We start from the raw sequence: 24,667 nt of genomic DNA, 5'->3' as shown, positions 1-24,667 counted from the left end.
GTTTAAAAAAAAATTTGCAAAATACTTTACAATAAAGTTAAATTCATTAATATTGATGCATAAGTATGTTCACTGCATGTGATGTGTCAAGACACATACTGCATGCTAACAAATTGAACCGTATCATAAATTGTGTTTATTTTCATCTGTACGTCACCCTGAAGGATGAGCTTGAGATCTTCCTCATCGCACGAGCGCTAACCTAACGCCAGCCTGGCATAGCGAATGGGAGGTTAACTCGGAGTGGCACGCGAGAGAGGCGAGAATAGAGCAGATGACAACATGATCCAGACTGACGCTGGCAGGCCCTTTTATTGCCTCGCCTCCAATCCAAAGTTAAAAATCTTTGAAAACCTAAGAAATGTTGTTGTCTTTTAAATAAAAGAGGCACAAAGCAGCAGCGGGGGGTTATTGTCTGACCCCCGTGGGGGGAGTCGCTGCAACAATTCGTATTCCATCTTTTGATGGCTGCGCGAGAGAAAGCCGAAGGAGGGGGGGGGAGGGAGAGGGAGCGCGTGAGAGAGAAAAACACGCACAGACGGAGGAGAGCCTCTCGAGGGCTGCATCAAATTCCTGTGATCATACATAATACTCTTTAAAATGGTGTTTTTCCTTCCTGTTCGTCACGTTCCATTCAGCTGATCAATTGTTTCTCCTTTTGACGGTGCCACCCTCCTTTTTTCAACCCCCCTCCCATTCTAGAGTCCCCTTCCCCTCATCTGTCCTTCTGACATGAGAGAGAGGGAAAGAGAGATAGAGAGAGATAAAGAGTGACAGCTTCTGTCAGAGGCAAGAGAAACAGTCCTGTCGCATTGATTTATGGAGGCAACGCACCACAACTTGTCCAAACTGAAGCCCCCAGTTCATTAATTAGCGAGCTGGGGGACTTTGAAGTAAGCTTGTGAAAGTGTGTGTACGGCTGTGTGTGTGTGTTTTACAACGTTCGCCTTCATTTATACGCTCTCTCCGGTTACAGAACGAAGCTCTCAGTGGGGAAGTTAAGAAGTGAAACTATGATTGTCTTTGAACTGCTTCTGACCGCACAATAATCGCTTCTTTTGTCCAGAGCATTGCCTTCCCCTGCTGTCATTAGAGCAGCCAGAAACACAGCTGGTGACAGTTATTTTTATTTTATTTATTTTTTTTATCTAGTATATATAGTGTATATTTTTAGTGTCCAGTTATCTAGAGCATTATTTTGGACCAATGAGATTATAATGCGGGGGCGACGTCACACAACTAGATCAATGTTTTATCTTGCGACTGGTTAGAACAAGAACTCGAATTAAATTAAAGAAGATTTTAGTGCTTATTGCATTACAGTGTTGCGCTTGGTTAGGACGCGGAGCAGAAATACAAAAGCAGGACAGGGTTCTTCCCATTGTCGACTCAACTCAAAAATAAGATGACACCAATGCACTGGAATGATTCTGTACTTGTGTTGGTGGGAAACAGCTGCTTGATGCACTGGGGGCAGGTAATGAACACCAGGGCTGAGTGTGTGTGTAAAGTAATGCAGTCAGCATACCTCTTTACTCTGCTGTTTGCTGCCATGCTGCTGCTGGATGAGCTGAAGGTGGAGTTGTTCTTGCTGTTTCTTGTAGAACTCCTGGAGTTGCTGCTGCAAAATCACAGAGTCATAAATTAAAGACGCCTCTTCTGTATTTCTGCTGTGTTTTATTTATTTTCTCCTGAAGACCAAGTATTATGTTACAAAAGAGATGACTTCATCTACTATGATCCTAAGAATTAAAAGAGTAACGTACTGTAAAATACCTCAAATCTTCAACATTAACATACGTGTGGCATAATACTATTTTTGTCATTTCTTAATCACACTGAATAGCAATGAAAGGGAATAAGGAAGACGTTTCGAGCTGTGAACATTTGCGAGATTGTCTACACATTCCCACATACAAAATCCTGTTCTTCATGATATATAACTTTTACATTTCACAACTTTCAAAAGTCAAATTTCACAAGAATCAGGAAGAACTAACCTACAGTGTGTGTGGAATTCTTTGAGTCACGTCACAGATATACCAAACTGTGTTTATTGCTTCACTACTACATGTATGACAAATCCTCTTTGTTTGTCACATAGACTGAGCAACAGTTAAGCCAGTTGAAAAGAAGAAATTACTGTATGTTTGATACATTTAAAAGAGAAAGGAACTAATTGTAGGGCAATTAGGAATTTATTAGTAGTTAATTGTTGTTGCCATTTTATAATAGATTCTATATTATTATAATAGATTATTACTATAATACATTTATATATTATATTCCGAATTGTTTATTCAGATTATTTATTGAACTCCGCTTCACATCGCGACGCAAAGATCCTCAAGGCTTATAATTTAATTAGAATTCTTGCAATGTCATAGTGTTAGTTTAAACCCGAGAAATATTTGAGAAATTCAAACGGAAGGAATATATCCGGTATGACACAGAACGAGGGCAAGTACCTGCTGTAACATCAGTGCTTGTTGTTGTTGCAGTAACAGCTGGAGCTGCTGGGGGCTCAGAACTTGGTGTTGGAGGATTTGCTGCATCTGCTGAGGAGTTATGACCTGTGGTGTCATCATAGCAACAGAAACTGGGACCTACACAAACACAGAAAGAGGACGGACATATGAATACAATGGCAATTGGATAATCACATAAAAACATACTCACAATACATACACTAAAGATAACGTGTCAAATGTCTTATCAGTAGCTTGTCACCAGATGAATGTGCTATGAGATCAAGATCTGTTCTCAAAAAAACCACCTGAGGAGCTTTCAGAACCAGTGATATGAGAAGCCAAAGCTGCTGACTGATGGGAGACTGACAGATACAAAGAGAAAACCCTAACACACACACACACAAACACACTTGAACAACCACAGAGCGTCCCCCATCATCAAACGCCCCACTCCAGAGACAAGGCCACTGGCCATTATTCTGGAGTGCTGTCCATGTTTTGCTTGTGACTGTTTGAATGCGTTTTGTATTTTCATTTTTTTTCATGATTGTTTTCCCCCCTCTTCATCAGCGTGAAGCTTCTTGTCCCTGCGATACTTCACTAAAATGGGTCACAACTCTCACGGTGTACCGTTTTGTTGTGTACGTAAACTTAAAATCGCTGAATATCAATTAACACGAATGTAATCGTGTAAATGCAGGACGTGTTGTCGACTGTGTTCTTTGTTAGTTCGGAAGTACAGAAAAAAATGTCCCTCTCTAAAAAATCTATCAAAACAACACATTTAAGGGCACACAAACAAGCTTAAGTGCAATAAAAAGTGTACACATATTATGGGCGTAAAAGAAAATGGCGTGTGATGACATTGAGAGGGTCCTCGTGCTGTTGACAGGGGTCTTTAATTAGAGAAGAGGCTGTGTGAATACAGTACACGCGTGTGTCTCAGTGTCAGCCTTTCTCTGATACACCGTGCCATTAAAATCTCCTTTGTGACATTGGGTGACAAACCAAGTCTGTGCTGAACTTGATAGCGGCGGGCATTTGCAACTGTTAACACATATCCCCAGTGTGTTTTAGCAAGCGTGTGCGAGATCGCAGATGTATGTCTCACATCTGCTGCAGATTGGCCAGACATTAGGGCGACAGTCTCCCTTCACCAAGGTTACCTCAATTGCATCTGTGATTCAGAACCGCTGACACGCGTTTGAATTTGTCACGTCTTGATGAATGTAAATGAGTGTGTGAGGGGCGGGGCTAAATGTCACATTGCCTCCGCCTATTTCAAACTAACCTAAATATAACAACAAAAAACCTTAAACGCATGCAATGTCACAAACGGGGTTGAACTTGTTATAAACTCATCACCAAAATGGATATGTGGTGCTTGGAATCAAAGTTGAACACACAGGCAGGCGCCGCAACACACGGTTGGTACGTCTTAATATGCGGCCCATTTTTCACTTGGCTTAGCGCACCATTTGCATAGGCTGCACCCCTTGATTTCTTCATTTCACAGTCATTATGCACTCATGTCCTTATTTCTCAGCGCCACTAATTTTGATGAACTATTCTGAAGGTCAGAGAGGCAGACGAGTGGGTGGTGGTGAGACAATACGAGCTAAAACACACAGACAACACCAGATGCACGTTTGTACATTTATTCTTGACTATGAAATCCTTACCAATTTATAATTGGCAATTTGGATGTTTCAGGTTTTTTTTAACAATTGAAAGTTTGAAAGAGACAGATTTTTTAAACTTAAATTTACTTACGAATTTCATTTGATCAGACTTAAATTTTCAACATAAAACATGAACAAACATTTACACTCAGCAAAAAAATGTATTTGCTGATTTGGACAATTTTTATGTAAAAAAATGTTCGTGTAAAATTTTCATAAATGTTTGAGAATAAACATTTACAACAAGCATTTCATTTGATATGAATGCAATTTCTAAAAAAATCTTTGGTTTTGACTAAAAAAGAAAATCTTAACTGAAATGGCCAAATAAAAAGTGTAATAAACTAACATATTTAATTTTGGGGTAACACTTTACAATACGGTTTCCCCTTTAGTTAATATGAACTAACAATGAACAACACTTCTACAGCATTTATTAATCTTAATGTTAATTTCAGAATTTACAAATACATTATTAAAATCAAAAGTTGTATTTGTTAACATTAGTTAATGCACTTTGAACTAACACGAACGGCCGATTTTTATTAACTAGCATTAACAAAGATTAATAAATACTGTAACAAATGTATTGCTTATTGTTAGTTCAAGTAAGTTAATAAGTTAACTAATGTTAACGAATGATACCTTATTGTAAAGTGTTACCAATTTAACTGTTCAAATTTGAAAATAAATTTACTTTACAGTTGCAACTACCACATAAATCCTTTTAAACATCTGAAGTAAAATGAAAACGCTTTGTAAAACAAACTAACAACTTAACATTTACTAACTTCTCTGGACACGAAAAATTACAATGCCAGCCTGTTCCAATTAAACCCTTTATATCCACACCTTACAGACACACTGACACCAGCTTCACACCCTCATTTACTGCATGAACATGTGTGTGTGTGAGTGTGTGTGTGTGTGTCCACTTCTACCAAACCTCAGCTCTAGCGGAAAGGCTATTACAGCTCACATTTTACTGCCCATTACCACTGAGGTCATTAGTGGAGAGAGGGATGGGCCTCCTCTTAACCTATTGATCATTGTAACTACTAGCATTTAATCCGCTGGTGAATGAGCTGGAATCTCTTTAAGACAGGCCTGCCGCAGAAGAGAAGCACTTCAGCTGAAAAATATCATCCTGGCCACTATATCAGCAGCACTTAAGAGGAGTGAGGGATACCACTGCTTACTGCTCAGAGCTGTTCGCTCTTTTCCTCTGGCCGTAATTGTGGAAGTGTGCGGAATGAAATTATTATTATGAATTGCGGTAAATGGCCGTATCGCTTGATAAGAGGTGAGGAAAGAACAAATACATATTTCAAGTCGTCTCATAATGAAAGTGCTATGAGATAAAGCATATATCTGGTTAAACGAGATGGGAATTTTATGAATGCATATTTCAGCTGTCATGTGGACTGGTTTTAAAGAGAACAAAACTTGTTTGCCAAGAAAGAATTGTTAGGAGAAAAGAAAAGTGAGCATACTTAAGAAAGTTGAAGGTTATTAATTTCACTAGAAAGAGGTGTAGGTAGGCCAGGTGTGAGTGTAGCACATTAACACACAGAAAGTGAAACGTACTCAAACAGCTGCTATGTGACTGTACTGTAGGCAATGTGCTAGCGCAGGCCTGCTGTCCACAGGCCCTACCCAAACTACACATACACACACACACACATCATATGCTGTACACTCAACATTCGCATGCCAACACATGCAAACATCTGCAATGTGCAAAAATGAATAACAAGTGAAGCTGATACTTAGGCCAAGTTTCACAGACAGGGTTTAGATTAAGCCAGGATTAGGCCTTAGTTCAATTAGGACATTCAAGTAGCTTTTATAAAGTTGCCTTAGAAAAACTGGTGTGAATCTTGAGACAAAACAATGGCACTGGCATATTTTAAGATATGTTGCTTTCAGTTAAAACCGCTCAAACATGCATTTTAGTCTGGGACTAGGTTTAAGCCTTGTCTGTGAAAGCGGCCACTAATGTTTAAAAAAAAACAAAACAAAAAAAAAAACCTTAAAGTAGGTAAATGTAACAAAAAGAAAACGTAAAAATGTAAATGTAAAAAAAGAAAAAAAAAAAGAAAAAGTCAATGTAACAAAAAAGACCAATCATTAAAATAAATGTAAACATAATACGTAAAATATATATATTTTAATCACTTTGCCTCTTCAATCAAACATAAAAAGTGCAAACATTTGTGGGCATTAAAATGAATGATGTTACATTTATTTTGATTTATTTTTTAACTTGAAGGTGTTGAATCACAAGGGATACAACAAAACGATGCCAGCTGAGAGATGGAGCGTATTGGACGCAGCAGCGGATCCAGCTCATTTAAGCCTGGCGCTCATATCCACCGTCCAGTTCATCTTCAGTCCATGACTATGAACAGGAAACGCCATCCAAAAATACGGCTCTAATGAGGAAACATCTGACACACATCTGACGAACCTCAGAAACACTGATACTGACTTAATGAAGAACGCATTCTTCCTGAGAGAGCAAAATGTCATGCACGGAGAGAACGAGAAAAAAAGAGAGAGAGAGGGAAAGAGAGATAGGCAATTAAGATGAAGAGCGAAGGGGGGCAACTTCAATCAGAGCGTCTCGTACATTGAACTGGACGCACGGAAACAGGTTGCAAAGAAAGAAAGAAAGAAAGAAAGAGGGCAGAAAAAAAAAGAAAATCAAATTTTAATGCCAGCTCCCCGGTGTCATCTTGTTTTGTCAGGACATCAAATAGAATTGAGAAGTACAAAATAACAAGCCCTTGAGAAATCAGAGGAGGTTTGGTCTGTTTGAAGCCTCTTGGTTTACCTTGTCCAGAGATATAGGGAATAGCACTGTCCGTACGCTCATTTGGCATGGAGTGCCGTGGAAAAAAAGGATTTCATACTACGTGTGAGCTGTAATTATTCATTTGAATGCACAATTTTCATTTCTGGAAATTTTGTTTTGCTCAAATGTTTTTTAAAAGTTCTCAAACAATTCATTTAACAAGTAAAAAAAATCCAGTTTAACATGGAATTTGCATTCCTAATGTATTAAATGGAGATATTCTTGTCTAATATTAATGGCATTTCTGAAAACATGCATGTACTATTATTATTATTGTTATGAAACAAAAAATCACTAGGGCTGAAGCAAAGATATATTAATCTCCCCCAGCCGCTTCTGAATAGCGAACAATTCCCATTCCCTCTTCCTCGCTTTGGCTCTCGCGCAGCCCGTTTACAGTTCACATAAACAGGATAATCATAGTCACATTTTCTGCCCATTTACCGAGCAGATTCTGCGGGGGGAAAGCGGTCCATTCAAGGCAACTGTAAAAACAAAAATCCAGATTGCGCTTTAATTAACTTCTAAACCACAAACAAACAAGTTCTCAGTAGAGCTGGCCCGGTCTGCCGTAAAACAAACAAGCAGGAGCATGAGGTTCAGCTTTGCCTTTCCCACACTAACTCAACCCCACTGCAGGTGGGTGTCCCGAAGGGGTGGGTGGACCATCAGCCCTGGGACTCAGGGGATACTCACTTAATCTTGCACACAAACTGAAGGTGGATGCATTACGGATGTGGCACAGGCATGTGCATGTGTTGCTAAGTGTTTGCCTGGGATTCGAGCACAAAAAAATAAACACAATCACACAAACTAACCCAGATTTAAAAGCTTTTTATTTTATTTATTTTTTATTACTTTTTCTCATCTTTCTGCATTTTAGGATGCAAAAACTTGAATGAAAACCTGCATATTGAATTCATATATTTATATTTTATATCCTGACCCTTGGCATCTACTGCCTTCATGGAAGTGCCTACTTATGCGTTCAGAAATTACGATGTGCTGAGCGCTCAAGTGATTGTGGTCAGAATTAAATGCACGCTTTGGCCAAATTCAAAGTTATTTCCCCAGTTTTCACTTCCCAACAAAGACAGCTTTGTTTATTTCTAGTACCACTAAATAAACAGCAAAGGATGAGCATTAAATATACTGTATAATCTATTTATTTAGCAGACACGTTTATCCAATGCAACTTACAAATGAGGAACATCACAAGCAATTTATCAGAAAGAAAAAAGTATATTAAATGTGTTATTATCATTAATTTAATATTTCCTTTTTAAATTAAATATTAAATATGCTGCCACAAAGAATTATGGGACTAATTTATGTTTAATTATATACTAGACTAAATTTTCTTTGCAAGCCATTCTAACTATTCTTCATAAGCAGTTTACAACATGTTTTACAATTACAGTTTATAATCAAATCCACTGTTCTACCACCATGATTATTTAACAAACACGCTCACCCCAAAAAAATAAAAAAAAGGGCTCAGAGAGTTTCCCACTGGTAAATATGACATTGTGGTGGAGATCTTGTAAAAGCAACCTTACAGACATGACTGGCAGCAATAATCATTTCTAACAACCTCAACACAACCCCAAGTGACCCTTGACGTGACTCTCCTCTCACACACTAAAACAAGACAAAGCAAAACCGCTGAACGTCTCCCGCTCAACTCAGTCTGACATGTGCCACTAAAAACAATGGTGTCGACAAACTGCCTTCGACCACTTTACACCTTTCCAGTACACCCTAACGCCCTTTCCTCTCTCTCTCTCTCTCTCTCTCTCTCTCTCTCTCTTTTGCTCTACTCATCCCACTGATATGATTTATGGTTTACCAGCTCAGCGAGGTTACGCAACGTCGCACATGCCTTCAGATGTGTTATTGGAGTCGGTGGAGATTTAATTAAGATCACAGCCACACAAATCCCCCTCAAATTGAGAATTTACTCGAGACAATGGTCGTCACATCCTCGCACGGGAGAGGTCTCATTCTGCACGACGCCAAACGACAACAACGCTAATCCGTGTTTCCATGACATCACATGAAGGTTTCGGTAAATTGGGATTTGTTTTCATCGGCCACGTTGTGATGTTCCTCGTCAGGGTTGATTAATATTGAGTGGAAGATACTGTTGGCATGTTGCAAGAGCTAATATGCACAAAGAAGACACAACCGAGTTTATCTTTGTAGTAATTGGTGAAATAAAATCAAAACTTTTACAAAAATTGTGCCAATAATTTCTACCGAATGTAATCTCTAAATCTCTGTTCTGCCCTAAAATTAGTTTAGAAAGTAAAAAGTTGCAGATGTGTGAGTTGAGGAAGAATTTTTTTTTTTTGCTGTATATCATAAAATTGTCTTTCAGAGCAATTCGTCACTATGCTGCTCTTTCCTGAGAGAATGCTCACCTGGTGTGCTTTCTGGTAACCGAGTAGGAGAAAAGGAAGAACAAATGCATCTTTAGAAGAAAAAAAAAAAAACTAAAGTTTTTTCCTCTGTGGGAGAATGAAGGAAAAAAGACAACAGAAAAGAACAGCTGGCAATGCCGTGTGTCATCACCAAAGTATTCTCGATTCTTACCACATAATGTAGAGCAATATGTCTGTGAAAGAGGTCAGCCACATGAACGACTGACCAGATAACCCCCCCCACCCAACTCCTTTTTCCCTTTCTTATGGGAAAATATCTATTTAACACACACAGTTTGCTTGTTCTCCAGTCTCATGTAAACACACACGTGAATATTCTCTCACACACCAACATGGTCGTGGCCGCTAATACGTGTCGAGCGGTAGGAATGACAGGTGTTGGCAGGCTCACGGCCTGTCAGGGCACAACATAAATGCGGTTCGGCCCCAGCCAGAGCGGACCCTAATGCACTACTAATGAACAATAAATCAAGTCTGATTACAAACTGTCAGCCCAATCAGCTCTCACGCTTTCTAAACGAAGGGGCCCGGTGGTCACAGCTGTGTGGCGTTACCCTCCGCGGGGCTCCCTGTTTAGCCTTTACTTTCCACACGTCCAGTCGTTCCCTCTCTCGATCCTCGAACTGAAGCGTCCCCCCTGACCTCGAGTCCCAAACTTCACAATCATTACATTCTGAATAATGATGACAACCACAAACTTTTGTCCTAACTAATGCATCTCAGCATTTAAATCATTTCCTTTAATAACATTTTAATGCATCACTAAAATATAAAACTATTATTTTAAACTTATGTATCTTTAAAACAAGTAATCAAAGAAAATAACTGCATTCAAAACTAGTAAAGGAGAGTGTCAAAACTTTGCCTTAGTTTCAGTGATCACACCACTGGCATGTGCACACACACACACACACACACACACACACACACACACACACAGGAGGGCCCATGATACAAGTGTCAAATCGTGAAGGGGAGCAACCCCCCACCCCCTCACCCCCATACACACACACACACACACACACACACACACACACACAAGAATGCAACACAGAACTAAACAATCTAACTATAATTAAGTCCAACACTGAATAGCATGTGCAATCTAAAAACATTTTTACAACTGAAAAAAGCTGCATAAGTTTCTGCATAACTATAAAAGTCTTAAAAAAAACATATATGCACAGCACAGAATGACATTTGACAAAAGCCTCGTAAAAATCCTGCGCTTGTAAGCTGCAAGTGAAAGGAGAAGCTTCAAACATCAACTTGTAATCGCATCACAGTGTTTACACAGTGTCTCCTAACCAACCAGCATGATAGAAACTAAACAGCATGCAGAGAAATCAGCCTCTTTTCCTTTTCCCCTGGACGCAATGCATTGTAAAACTTTTCTACGGCAACAGAAACAGCTCTTTCACTGAAAAATTACAGAATCAATCATATTGACAAACCTGACAAACTCCATTTGGCTGGCAGGGTAAACAGAGTGAAGCTGGGCCGTTTGGAGGATCGCGGAAGATGAGAAGACACGAGTCGCGGTGCGGAGAGCGAGAGAGAGAGAGAGAGCGAGCGAGAGAGAGAGAGAGAGAGGCGTTTACAGTGAGCGTGTGCGTGTGCTGCCGCGTCTCGAGCCTTTTTCCCGGGGATATGGACAGATTGCACGCGCAAGGTTGCTCCCTAGCTGACAAGATACAAAACTATCCAATCAACCACGCCCTTTCTCCACCAATCACAAGCAGCCCTCTAAACATAATCAATTCAAATGGGGACACAAGCAGCGGCAGGGGCCGCCGCAGGCCGTGTGTGTGTGTGTATGTGTGTGTTTGGAGGAGGAGGAGGGGGCAGGTGAAGCAATGCCTTTGTGTGGGACCCTATTAAAATAAAAGAGAGAGAGAGAGCGAGAGAGAGAGAGAGAGCGAGAGAGAGAGAGAGAGAGAGAGAGAGAGAGAGAGAGAGAGAGAGAGAGAGAGAGAGAGAGAGAGAGAGAACAAAAAGAACAAAAACAAAACAAAAAGAAAAAGGCAGCACAGTTGATGGCTATTAACCCTTTGACCCTAGTAAAGGTTTTGTCCGTGCTGGTGAAACAATGGAAGAGTGAAGAAAAGAGACCTTTTAATTAAACAACAGATAAGCAAACACTATCTGACAGAGAGAAAGAAACCGAGAGAAGGCTATGTGCAAGTTGTTGTTGTTCTTATAAAGTGGAATTGTTTATAGTAACAGCTCTTCATTTTAATAAGAAAAAAAGGGAGGATTTTGCATTTTCTTTCATATTATAAATATATAAATCACAGTTATTTAAATGTAAAAAAATTTTTTTTCCTAATTTTTATATAAAATTTTAGGATAAATCTACAAATTTTCAGATACTTTAAAGTGTACATTCTAATCTATTTTAGAGTCAAACTTTAAATATTGAAAAGGCTGCTGTTTCAATTCACAGACTGACTGTGTGTGGGTTCAATTCACAGTCCAACTCCTTCCAAATCCACTAATTTCCACAGCATAAAATAACACACACCGCAGCTCCACTTCTGCTGCGAACAGTTAGAACATAAGTGCTCAGAGCTAGCAAGTGATTAAAACATCACCACCTTCTCACTTTTTTTTTTTTTTATTAAAAAAGAGGGGGAAAACACAGAAAAGTTGCTTCGCCCTCTACTGGTAAATTTTATATGACACACTCAAAACCCAAGGCTAAACTTCCCTCTTTTATAATAATAAAAAAAAGTGAGAAGGTGGTGATGTTTTAATCACTTGCTAGCTCTGAGCACTTATGCTCTAACTGTTCGCAGCCGCGGTGTGTGTTATTTTATACTTACTGCCTTAGTCAATAGTTTTTTTTTTTAAATTAGAATATAAGCATTATTTTTAACTCCTGCATGTAATAATAATAATAATAATAAAAAAAATCATATTTAGGCAAGATAATAGTACTTTTTATATTTTGCATTATGTTAATAATACATTTAATGTATGAAAGATTATAATAATTTGAAAATCAAAATGAAACAGTAAAGACATTACAATAGCAATATAAAAACAAGCGCTAAAATAAATAAAAATAAACAACATATATGCTTATTAAATGAATACCTTTATAAAAGTAATACCCTTAGAAGAAAATATTGCGGTAGTATCAAATAATAATACATCATGCTATGGTACTGTACATAAACAACAACACAAAATAATGATCAAATTCACATAGTGGAATTTATGTTGAATGGGTCCAAAAAATTATTTTAGTGTCAGTTTGTGGGACTGTAAACAACCGTTTCTGTAGTCCACAAGAGACTGACTGTCTTAATTACTGACCTAAAGAAATGAAGAGTTAAAAGTCTATACATGATACAATGAAATACTTCATTGTTTCTCGGACAAACACTCTCAGGGCACATAGACACACTTATGAAAAAACAAAACACATGCTCAAGCAAGGGCAAAAAGGCAAGCAGCCGTGCAAGTACGCACACATAACGCATGCAGCCGCTCATATGAACACACACACACACACACACACACACACACACACACACACACACACACACACACACACACACACGGTCGTACCCCCTCTCCCATGCCGTTTCCCCTGGGCAGAATGTCGGCATATTCTCAATAAAACACCTTCTTAGCAGTAATAGGCCACTGTTCTCATTTCACTGCTCCCAAAGGGCTCATGATAAATTTAGCAGACATACAGTTCAAGCCTCCTCCTCTTGTCTCTCGCTCGCTCTCTCTCCATCTATCTGTGCTGTGTTCAGGCCTGTACGCCATAATTACCCATACTCTTTCTATCCAAGCCGTCTAATAGATCTTGCTGTTTATTCACTCCATCACTTTGTGAGTCACAGAACCAACACTATTCATTTATGTCTTGTTACAGATAATTGGAAAGCACAGGTTGACTCCTTTGCAAGACTGACACACAAACAATAACGCGCTCCATCTCAGATCAGCTCTACGGTTCCCCGTATGACTGTCAGGGTGACAATGGGCCAAGGGAGGGGGGGGGGGGGGGAGAGACTGATCCCAGATAAGTGTTTGCTGGTAACCTGCTTGAGTTTAGCATTTGAACCGCACAGTCATTCGAATCCTCTAGTGAAGAGTCATCACAAAACCACTACAGATGTGACGGGTTCTAGTACTACTACTATGACGAGATCTCTTTGTTTAAAGACCGTTCTTAGACCTTTGTGCGGGTCTAAATAAACTCATTAGTAACGCTGTCCTGTGACTAAACGTAATCTGTTGTTTACAGGTTTTAGCATGAACAGGTGTGATGTTAACAGAAAACAGCTGGTGCTGTAGGCAACAACCTTCGTTTTGAAGGACCGACACACACACACACGCACACGCATCTTGAATGTCACTTCTATTAATGAATGAGCAGAGACCAAACAGTCATCTCTGACCTCTGACTATCATGACGGCAGCAGTTTCAGTACAGTATGTGTGCGGTGTTGATATTTGGCACAGGTAATGAGGAACAGACAATCACGACAGAAGCCACAAACTCTGAAATGATTATATGTGCATTTAGCAATTTGCACTATGACAAAAGCTGCTTAATATCGAGCAGATCCTGTTTTGCTAATCCTGTGCTGATACGTTAGCGAAAAGTGTTCCACCACGGTCTGTGCTTCGCTGCGGCTTTGACTTCAGTCAAAACACGAGCTTTTGTTGGTGATGTTCGACATAAATGAAGTGGGTGGGGGAATGTTGTTTTCTTTATGTTCTATTGTGATTGATTCAGAGCGTGTCCTTTTTTTGAGTCAGACACTATTTTTTGGAGGCGTCATCAAAACATTTCGATCAGAGGAAAGAAACACAAAATCTTAAGAAACAAACTACCATATTTGAACAGTGTAACATTTAAAAAAAAATTAAAAATAAAATAAAAATCACACTACCTGCTGTAAAAAAAAAAAACCCTTTTCATTTGATTTATGTAGTTTTTTTTTTTTTTTTTTTTTTTTACAGTACTTACAGTCTATTTACCTCAGAAAGTACTGGTTAATTTAAGGTAACTACATGGGCTAAGGTGAGGTTTGGGTTAGGGCTAGTTTTTACCCAGTAATTGTAATAACTATAACATGTACATAGTATGTACATGGGGAACTGGACTGTAAAATAAAGTGCTACTGAAATGTGTATATTAATACCGGTTGGACAATGAAGCTAGTATTGGAGGTTTCACGCTTGTATATGCGTGGCCTGGTGGCGAATCTTCACTGATTTTACATTCCATCAGTAAGAGCAGAGTGTGAAGGTTGAATTAGCAGAGCAGTAGCAGCTGTCCATAAAATATTGCAATCCACACAACATAATGGGAGACATATCAGAGTTCAAAAGAGGAAAAACTGTTGGTGCGCAGAGAGACGCTGGCTCATCTGTGACCAGGACGGCGAGTCTTTGTGGTGCATCAAGAGCGATAATATCCAGGGTAACATCAGCGTATCAACACGTACTGTAGGACGAACAACATCCGACAGAAGTAACTGTCGAAGCAAGAGGAAGCTGTCTGAAAGGGATTGTATATATATGAAAAAAAACTGCTCGTGGGGAGCTCCACAAAGTCAATATTCATGGTCAGGCTGCTATTGCCAAACATTTGGTCTTGCCAATGCCAAATGTTGGTGTCAATGGTCCCAACAGTGCAAACCTTGGACCGTGGAAAATGTGAAACGTATTGTTCTCTGATGAGTTCACCTTCACTGTCTTTCCCACATCCCTGGGAGTTACGGTGTGGAGAAGGCCCAAAGAGGCTTAACACCTGACTGTTGCTGTCCAGAGTGAAGCACTGGGTGGATCAGTGATGGTTTGGTCTGTAATATCAAGGCTTTCCCTGCTGTGCTTGATGGCGTCACGACCCAACCCTTCCGGAGGACTAATGGTTCAAGCATTGTACCCTGAAGGGGGTGCCATGTATCAACATGATAATGCATCAATACACACAGCAAGACTTGTGACAGAATGGTTTGATAAACATGAAAGTGAAGTTGAACATCTCCCATGGCCTGCACAGTCACCAGATCTAAATATTTTTGAGCCACTTTGGGATATTTTGGAGGAGTAAGCCAGAAAACCTTTTCCTCCACCAGCATCACATAGTGACCTGGCCACTGTTCTAGAAGAGGAATGGCTCAAAATCCCTCTGGCGTGGAGTGAAACACATGTATCTGTCATTCCCAAGATTAATTGATGATGTTTGGCTGCAAAAGGAGGCCATATAAAATAAAATATGTTAAAATGTAATTTATTCCTGTGATCATTCTAATATGCTGATTTGGTGCACCAAAACATTTCCTATTATTATCATCAATGTTCAAAACAGTCAGGCTGCTTAATAACTTATTTCTTAATACACATTTTTTCGGGATTCTTTAATGAACAGAAAAAGAACAGTTCAAAACAGCATTTATTTGAAATAGATTTTTTTTGTAACTGCTGAATAAAAGTATTTCCGGTAACACTATTTTAAGGTAGTTACACGTTACTACATGTACTTACTATAATAATAACAGTAAATTATGCATAATTTCAAGTAACTAAGCCTAAACCAAATCCTAATCCTAACTGTAACTCTATAGAAAGTACATGTAGTTAATTAATGTTACTCAGTACTTATTTGAGTAAGTACAATGTTACTACATCACCTTAAAATAAAAAATTATTTTAACGGTAGTTAACTAATAAAATATTGGAAAAATGTAGATAATTTAAATAAATACTAATTACACATAATATATTAAACTAAATGTAATAATAAATGTAGTAATATTTTAATCTTAAATGGTATATCACAAATAAAATCATTTTAATATATTCATCCTCTGAGATCAAAGAAAAAATGTACTGCCATGCTAAAGGAGTGTCAGCCAAATGCAAGCGAACATCTAGTGAACATCTTTGCTTTACTAAACTCAGTCGACCTTTCCAAACAAAGCAGCACAAGGCCACAGCAAGGTATTTTAACATCTGTAATAAATATAAACCCACACCATATGCGTTTTGTCTACTCTCAATGACAATATTAATACGTTAGAAAAAAAGAAGAAAAAGAGAGCGAGTGAGAAAGAGCTCAACTACTAAAAGCAGTTAAACATACACGCGCTGATCACAATAGCCCATATTCCTCTGTCCCAAGCCTCTCATGCTAACCACTGACAACCGTCAGTTCTCCAGTGAACCCACAGGCCGTCAGATGTGGCTTCACACAAGAGACTTCACCAAGCTTCTTATATTGCTGTTAGTGTTTTGGAGTCTCAAATACGACCTAATCACATCTATCCATAAACTCCCCGCAGGACGAATGAATCAGTCATAGCAACACGGACCACACATCTGCATACCGTGGCGGAAAACGGACGAAAAGATGGAAAGATTTGAGGGATGAGGGGAGAAGGGGAGGAGACAAGAAGAAGGGGCTGGTGGGCTGCTCGGGGGGAGAAAAGAAACATGACTGAAGTGAAAAGGTCTCTGAAATGGCACTGTTGCTTTAAGGGTTGGCGCTCGGAGTTGATGCGACAGCAATCTGATGCTTGGACGTTACTCACTGGCTGAGCCAGACGGTCTGGAAAAAAGCGTGATGACCTCATCGTGACAGCATCATCCAAACCTGTTTCTCATCTACACATTACACATAATGCATTCCTACAATATGACTAGAAAAAACAAACGGCTGAAGAGAACAGGAATGATACGTGGCTACAGCCACAGATGGAGGAATGAGAAATACGCAGACGGTTCCTTCTGAGGTCCTTCAGAGCGAAAAAAAACAAAAAAAAAAAAACGGCAAAACGATTATGACTTTAAAGAAAAGACGATTGTGTCATCATTTACTAATCCTCATGCTGCCAAAACCATTTGACTTTCTTTTTTCTATGAGACACAAAATGTGACTTTCTGGAGAATATCTTAGCTGTTCTGTGCTGTTGTCTTTATTAGGTATTGAAGATGATTATAGTATTCATCATGTTGTACAGACAGATGGGTTGAGTGGTGTGAAAGGAACTCACTTATTATAAATGAAAAGACAACAAAGGAAATTATTTTTGGACTTCCAGCATATATATAACACCAGTGGCTGTACATAACATTCAGATTGATCATCAGTCATCTTATAAATACTTGGGTGTCTATGTGGATGCTGCTTTATTATGATGTTTTTTATTGATAAAAAGTGATAGTAAGGGCATTTATAATGTTAGAAATGATTTCTGTTTCAAATAAAAGCTTAATTCAACAAAGAATCCTGAAAAAAGTAGCAAGGTTTTCACAAAAATATTAAGCTGCACAACCATTTTCTATGAAAGCTTGTTTCTGCCACAGAATAAAAAAGGTAATTGTGACTTTTTATCTCGCAATTCTGACTTTTTTTTCCTCAAAAACTTTTTATCTCTTAAATCGTTTTATTACGTGGCAGAAACAAGCTTCCATAATTTTCAACACTGATAATCAGAGATTTTTCTTGAGGACCAAATCAGCATATTAGAATGATTTGGGATCATGTGACCGATGCTGAAAATGAGGAATAAATTACATTTTAAAGTATATAAAAATAGAAGACAATTATTTAAAATTCTATTAATATTTCACGATATTACCGTTTTCCCCTCCGTTTTTTTTAACTATATTTTTGATTAAAAAAATGCAGCCTTGCTGAGCATAAGAGACTTTTTATTTTATTTTATTCTTACCGATCCCAAACATTTAAACTCCCATCCACACTGACATTATCAGAGTTGTTGGATTGCAAACAGCCTCATTGTCATGTCCAGATCAGCGCAGGGGTTGACAGACTTCACAGCCCGCGTCTGGCTTCTCGTGGCTGTGCTGGGTTTGTCTGTAAGAGAGGCTGGAAGCTCTGGCCGAGCTCCAGCGAGCCCCAGCACACCACACCGCTAATGAGTTACAGATTGTTACACTGTGGTATACATGTGTCAGGACAATGCCATGGGTCTCCACCAAAAAAAAAAAAAAAAAAAAAAAAAAACACCAAAAAAATACAAACCCGGTAATTCAAAAAAAGACTGGAGGGGAAAAAACTGCAGAGAAGAAAGAGGGTATTAGTGAAGGAGAGCCAAGGCCTGACTTCTGCACTGTGTCATGTAGCACTCTATGAAGACAAGGAATTGCAGTCTGTCTGTGCGTGTATGTGTGTGTGTGTGTGGGGGGGGGGGGGGGTGTGGGGGGGGGTGGTGCAGTCCCTTCATCATTTGTTAAAGTGAGAGGACATTATCGCTTGACCTCCACTTGCCCTCCCAACGACTGCATATGATCATGAAAGAAAGGCAAAGAGAAACAGAAGGAGAAAGATTGTGCAAAACAGCTCTACTGATTACTTCCTGTGACATCATCAAAACACTGAAAAAAACTGACATTTTTGACCATTGAGGCCCGAGAGAACAAGCGAGTCTAGTTCACAACAGAGGACATTTAATGAACAATGAATGTTATAAAATGCTCCAAAACTATTCAGCTGCTGGTGTCTTAGTGTAGGAGCGGAATCCTGTGATCAGGGTCCAACATTAAATTGCTAAAGGTTAGTGAAACGAAAAATAATTAAATAAATGCAAATATTTCAAATGACACATTTTTTGTAAATTTGTTTTATTATTTATCTTACATATTGGCGTATCTATCCATCCGTCCGTCCATACACACACACACACACACACACACACACATGTCTGGTGCACTATCTTTGTGAGGACTCTCCATAGACGTAATGGTTTTTATACTGTACAAACTGTATATTCTATCCCCTTACACTGCCCCTATCCCTAAACCTACCCATCACAGGAGACATTCTGCATTTTTACATTTTCAAAAAAACTAATTCTGTATGATTTATAAGCTTTTGTACCCATGGGGACCTCAATTTAGGTCCCCACGGTGACACGAGTCCCCATGAGTCTGTGTGCATTCAGGTTTAAGTCCCCACCGGTGTAGAAAAACATGTCCACACACACACACACACACACACACACGTCAGGTCAGGTTATCATTTTTTACAATTAGATTTAAACCATTTACTATGTTGCAGTATTATGTTGGGTGGTTGCCAGGGTGTTGCTATACAGCTGCTAAGATGTTCTGAATGGCTGTGTCTATGAGACTGCTAGCGTGTTCTGAGTGGTTTCGCATTGACTTTATAATTGTGATCTGAATTGTTGCTTACTGGTCTAAATCTCGATAACAGCCGGTTCCCTAGAAAAGTCCCTTCTTCACTGAAAGTCTGAGATTTTTCATGCATTTTAGTGTCAACCTGACCAAAAGTCTGACAGCTTAGATAACTAATAGCACACTTCGCAACAAGCACATTTGCTGAAGCTTCTCCATCATTGAGTTTTTGGTACAGCAACAAACTCCAGATGATTTGCACATGTTTACACCAAAAATAAGCGAACAGACCAGCTGATCTCAACAAGCGCCAACACTTTCCAAGGAAACAAACAACCTCTCTTTTCAGGCTGCCTATTGACACCACGTTTGTTTTGCTATATATTCTTGCCAAGTCAAGCGTGAACGGCAAAAGTTTACGCTCAAGCGGCCTTTACCGGCAAAAGTTCACGAGTGCATGAGAATAGGCATGACATTTACACTGTGCAATGATCAACTAAACCACAATGTGTCTAGTACAAGCATTATGCTGGCGGGTGAAAATCATGTCAAAATAACACAGTCAACCCAGCTGTAATCCTCCATAGGTGGCAGCTCCCTACCCATCATCCCTTGTGGCAACGGACAGTCAACCACACCTGCTTTCACAGCATTGCCGCAAATAATCCTCTCTCTTTTTTTGGTCTTTTTTTATTTTCCCTCATTTCATGGAAAGGGTGGACTATCAAGGAAGGTCCGCAAGTGTTGTTCCTAATTACCTATTTCTCCACTCCTGATCCTGTGGCGGGCATAATTAGTTACCTGGGGCTGCAATCCAATTTGAAGTGATGACAAGAAAGCGATCCATGAAAAAGTAATAAGTTAAATCCAATTTCAGACTGCCTCTAATTAAATGCACATGGAACTAATGACTCAAGCCCTACCATTTCAGTGATAACCGTAATTAGCAAGGAGGGAGTTGCACTCTCTCGATCTTCCTCTCTCTCTCTTTCTCTTGTTGACTCTCTCTTCTCTGCTGTAGGTGTAAAGTGGTAAAGTGGCATGGACTCTTAATTATGCGTGTCATTTTGTCAGTGATTTACTCACGTTTTTTTTGACCAGCCGAGTGTGTTTAGCCTTTGCTCCGGTCTGTCACTACACCAGATGTTTATGGTGTTCTATGTTGTGTGTCATATTAATAAAGACCCCCCCCCCCCATTAAATTTATTTTTTAAAAATCTCCTAGTATGACTAATGAAGAAATATAAGAGTTATTGTCTGTTAATTGTCCAGCATCCAATGCACTACTTACTGTACGTTAGAGACGCCCATCGATTAGCAAAGGTTCCCATGAGTTTACTGCCATACCCTGTGATCCCTATAAGCCCAACAATTAACAATTAGTGTGCTACAATTACATTTCTCACTGCTGACCAAAATAAATAATGTGCAAACACTTAAATCTTCAAAGTCTTAGGTGGAGGGTGATTGAAATGCTGAATTGGTGAGAAAACGGTCACAAATCAAATAAAATGCTCTAGAGTAAGGAAAGCAAATTGACACTGGCTTCTGGCGCCTCAATACAGCAATAACACCTAATATAGATCAGCATCTAATGATAGATAGATCACACAAGACAGCAAGAGCTATTGGGTGCACAGATAATATAATGAGCTAAAGAGTTATTGGACGGAACGAAGGAGAGAAAAAGATGCAGGCTCTGTCCAGAATGGCATACTACCATACTATTTCTGCAGTATATAATATGCATACTATGCACTGTCAGAATATTTTCTATATGCAAAGAACGAATGTGCCAAAAAGTACAACAAAGCACACCACACACTGGGAACTATCCCATAATGCACTGTGCTCAACTTCACCACTTGATTTAAAGGCTGCGTCTGAAAACTTAGGCAGCTGACTTGTTGCCTTGCTGCTTTATAGGCAATGACTTTGTAGGGAGTGAAGGATATATCTATGCTGCCTTCAAAAAACGATTAGATGAAGGGATCACAGGAGACAGGAAGTGAAGCAAACATTGAATTTGGGCGTTCCTACCTTGGAATACATCCTCCAAAGGCAGGGTTTTTCAGCTTTTGGACGCAGCCAAAGACCTCACATTAAGGAGTACTGCACCAACAAGAGACATACAACATAGCATACTGTAGGCTACATGTTTGAAATGTTTGATTTGCAAACTTAAAAACAAATAGCAAGCAGTATACAGTATTTATTATGCAGTACACTAGGATTCCACTTGGAACACAGTCATAGAAAGAGAGAAGAGAGCATGAGGGAGAAAGACAAAAACACACATGCTTTCTTTTTCACTGGTGTGAGTGACAGGTTGGCCATGCTCTCTGTATACATAAATAAATTAGAATTTTAATTCTGTCTTTGTGTGCTGAGGCTGGTCTGCTCCTCCTCTACTTACTAACAGTCCGGATAGTGGAATCTGCCGGCCGTTGACCCCTCAGCCTGATGAGTGAAACGGTTTAGCTTGATCCTCTCGACTTTATCTCAATACCGGCAAATTCACACAGAACCTAAAGGTCACAGATACCGTATTTCTTCCCATGTGGCTTATTTCCAGTGATATCTACACAAGTGTTTTTAGAATACATGGCATGATAGTGATATGCCACAAAGCGAGGCTGCATGATTTTGGGGGTTAAAATTGTATTGCTTTTTTTCTGATCAAAATTGTGATTGCACTATATTCGTAATGACTATACTAAGAAATATAACTATTGTAATATTTCACTGTAGAATATAAAAAAGAAGAAAAAAAGAGCATTTAAGGAAAATATACAACTACTACTAGTTTTATTTCACAGTGCAACTGTAAAATTACAATGCTAAAATGTATGGTTGCCTTAATTTCATCACTTTCAAATGTTAAATCATTAAGCTTTTAAATTGTCAGAAAATCACAGCTTCTCTTTTGTTGACAACAGCCAGTTTATAAGAGCTTCTCATTACAAGTTTGAGAAGATGGTTGGCACATGTTGCATGTTCCCAAACACATATTATAAGCAAGCCAAACTCAGAGAAGATCCAGAGATGAGTTCCCTGTTTCCTGTGATCCGCTCTGAGACACTGAAAACACCGGATCATGAGCTGCTCGCGTGTAAAAGAACAGTTTCCGCGCTTCACTCTGAAACACGCAGCGCATTTATTCATTACATTTAATCACAGCCTTTGCAATTTGATAATAGCACTAGGGCATATCGCAATGTTGGATTTATTTCAATTTATCGTGCAGCCCTACCACAACACCTCAGTAAAAACTAGTTTTGATGAAGAAAATGTGAGTGGTGCATGCCTGCAGAAAACTTGCGTCATGATTCTAGGGTGTTGCTATGTGGTAGCTAGAGTATTTTTTAGCACGTTGCTATGTTGTGTTTTGGGTGAAAAGAGCCAAACTCCAAGCCCCTTTGATGTTCAAGTCACTCCTTCAACGCAAGTCTAAGATGTTTTTCCTCCTTTTCCTCAGTCAAATTGCTTAGAAAATGCATAATTTGTCCGTTTCATTACCAAGTACCACGCAAAATCCTGCCTATATAGTGATTGCACACACAAACAGACTCACTCAAAGCAGGGATGTGCGTTAATTAACAAATATGCCCCTTGGTCTCCTGCGATTCCAGCATGAAACAAACAACATCCACCTTGCTCAAACAAAGATAAGGATCTGAGCGAGAATGATCTCAAATAAACGTAAATATTGCATCAGACACGGCTAGCTGCTCTCTTTTAAAGGGGCGCGGATGGGGAAATGAAAAGGGCCGGATTTGCTTTGCATCACAAAGGATAGGCAAATAGAAAGCCCGGAGGCTGAGACGAGAGACAGGGATGCTCCCGGGCGCCCCCTTTAACTGCTGATGACAGAATTAAGTGTGAAATCAGAGAGAAAGAGACAGAGATAGAATGCCATACTTACTGTACCTCTATTAAATAAGCTAATGTTGTTTGCTCTTCACACTTGCACACACGTTAGATATCCATGTGCTCATAATGTGCTAAAACTGACAGGATTTCATTGTGCGTGATATGTTAGATTACTGTGAATGATGAAAGAACACTACGCTAATGTGCTTCCAACTCTTCAGCCCTGTCTGCCTTAATTTCCTGTTTGTCAAGCTTTGACAGGTACATGTTGTACCACCAACTGTATATGTAAACAAATAATGCCTGATCACTCACATAAACACACACATCAGAAAATATGTAAAAAAAAAATTAACCAGCTGTTTATAAATGCATTATTTATGAATAACAATTAAAATTTCATATATTTATTATAATAAAACATATATTAATCCAACTTTGTATTAAAATCTTTAAATGAATAATGGGTCAAAAAACAGCTTAAATTGTGGCTGATATTGCCTCCGTTTCATTCATCACACTTGAAATAGAAGATCATGAAAAGCGCACGGTCTCAAACATTGCTCAGATTATCTAAGACACCAAAGATAATAATATGAACCACAACATTTCCCACCTAATTCTGCCAAAATCTAATCATCTGACCTATATCCACATACATTTTACAGGTCGATATTGTGTTTCAGCAATTTTCTCATTTGTTTCTGTTGTATTTCTCATAACGTATTTGAGGAGAGACAGTTGACACTTCTACTAAAACATTCTGAGAACTCCATTAAGTCTCCTGAGCAATCAAAAAGCAACATTTGAGCAACATCGGAGCTTCACACATGCACACATACCTGTGGTGCAGGCTGCTTGTCATTATTTTTAGGGGACTTGAGGGCGCTGCTTTGCTGTTGCTGTTGCTGTTGGAGAAGGATCTGCCGTGCAACTTGTAAGGCCTGAGTGAGGAAAAAATACAGAGAAAAAAAAAAATCGGTGTGAGAAAACAAACGTTCATGAACAACAGTTTGGATAGTGTTGTGTTTGGGGACTGACACTCCCTTGAGAACAGCCCTACTGCTATTTGACGTCAAAGATGTAATCCAAATGATGCCATGTTCTTACAGCTGGACAAGATACTGTTTTTCCATCTCTTCTGTTTTCAAACAAATGTACAGCTTCATTTGGTCACATGTGCAACGATTAGTCCCCAAAACAAGT

At 39.1% G+C, this 24,667-nt stretch overlaps 1 protein-coding gene across 19 annotated transcripts in view; it reads right to left on the bottom strand.

The window, feature by feature from the left end:
• The window catches only part of foxp1b (forkhead box P1b), a 196,802-nt gene that overhangs the window by 42,112 nt on the left and 130,023 nt on the right, over nt 1–24,667 (bottom strand). For 11 of the 19 annotated variants that reach the window (XR_013822614.1, XR_013822615.1, XM_079884500.1 and 8 more), the window contains 3 exons: nt 24,304–24,405; nt 2,469–2,606; nt 1,529–1,621 (listed from right to left, as the gene is read on the bottom strand). Coding sequence is in view for 17 of the 19 variants with exons in the window: in XM_079884500.1 (XP_079740626.1) it covers nt 1,529–1,621; nt 2,469–2,606; nt 24,304–24,405 (333 nt within the window). In the remaining 2 variants the exon portion in view is untranslated. Of the gene's footprint in view, nt 1–1,528; nt 1,622–2,468; nt 2,607–10,908; nt 11,104–24,303; nt 24,406–24,667 lie in introns of those variants that run through there. The other 8 variants (XM_079884495.1, XM_079884507.1, XM_079884494.1 and 5 more) reach the window with 4 other exon arrangements.

Source organism: Squalius cephalus (assembly GCF_949319135.1).
Source record: "Squalius cephalus genome assembly, chromosome: 10".
In the NCBI taxonomy this organism is placed as follows: domain Eukaryota; kingdom Metazoa; phylum Chordata; class Actinopteri; order Cypriniformes; family Leuciscidae; genus Squalius; species Squalius cephalus.
Note: the sequence above shows the minus strand (reverse complement) of the source record. Positions and strands in the feature narration are given on the sequence as shown.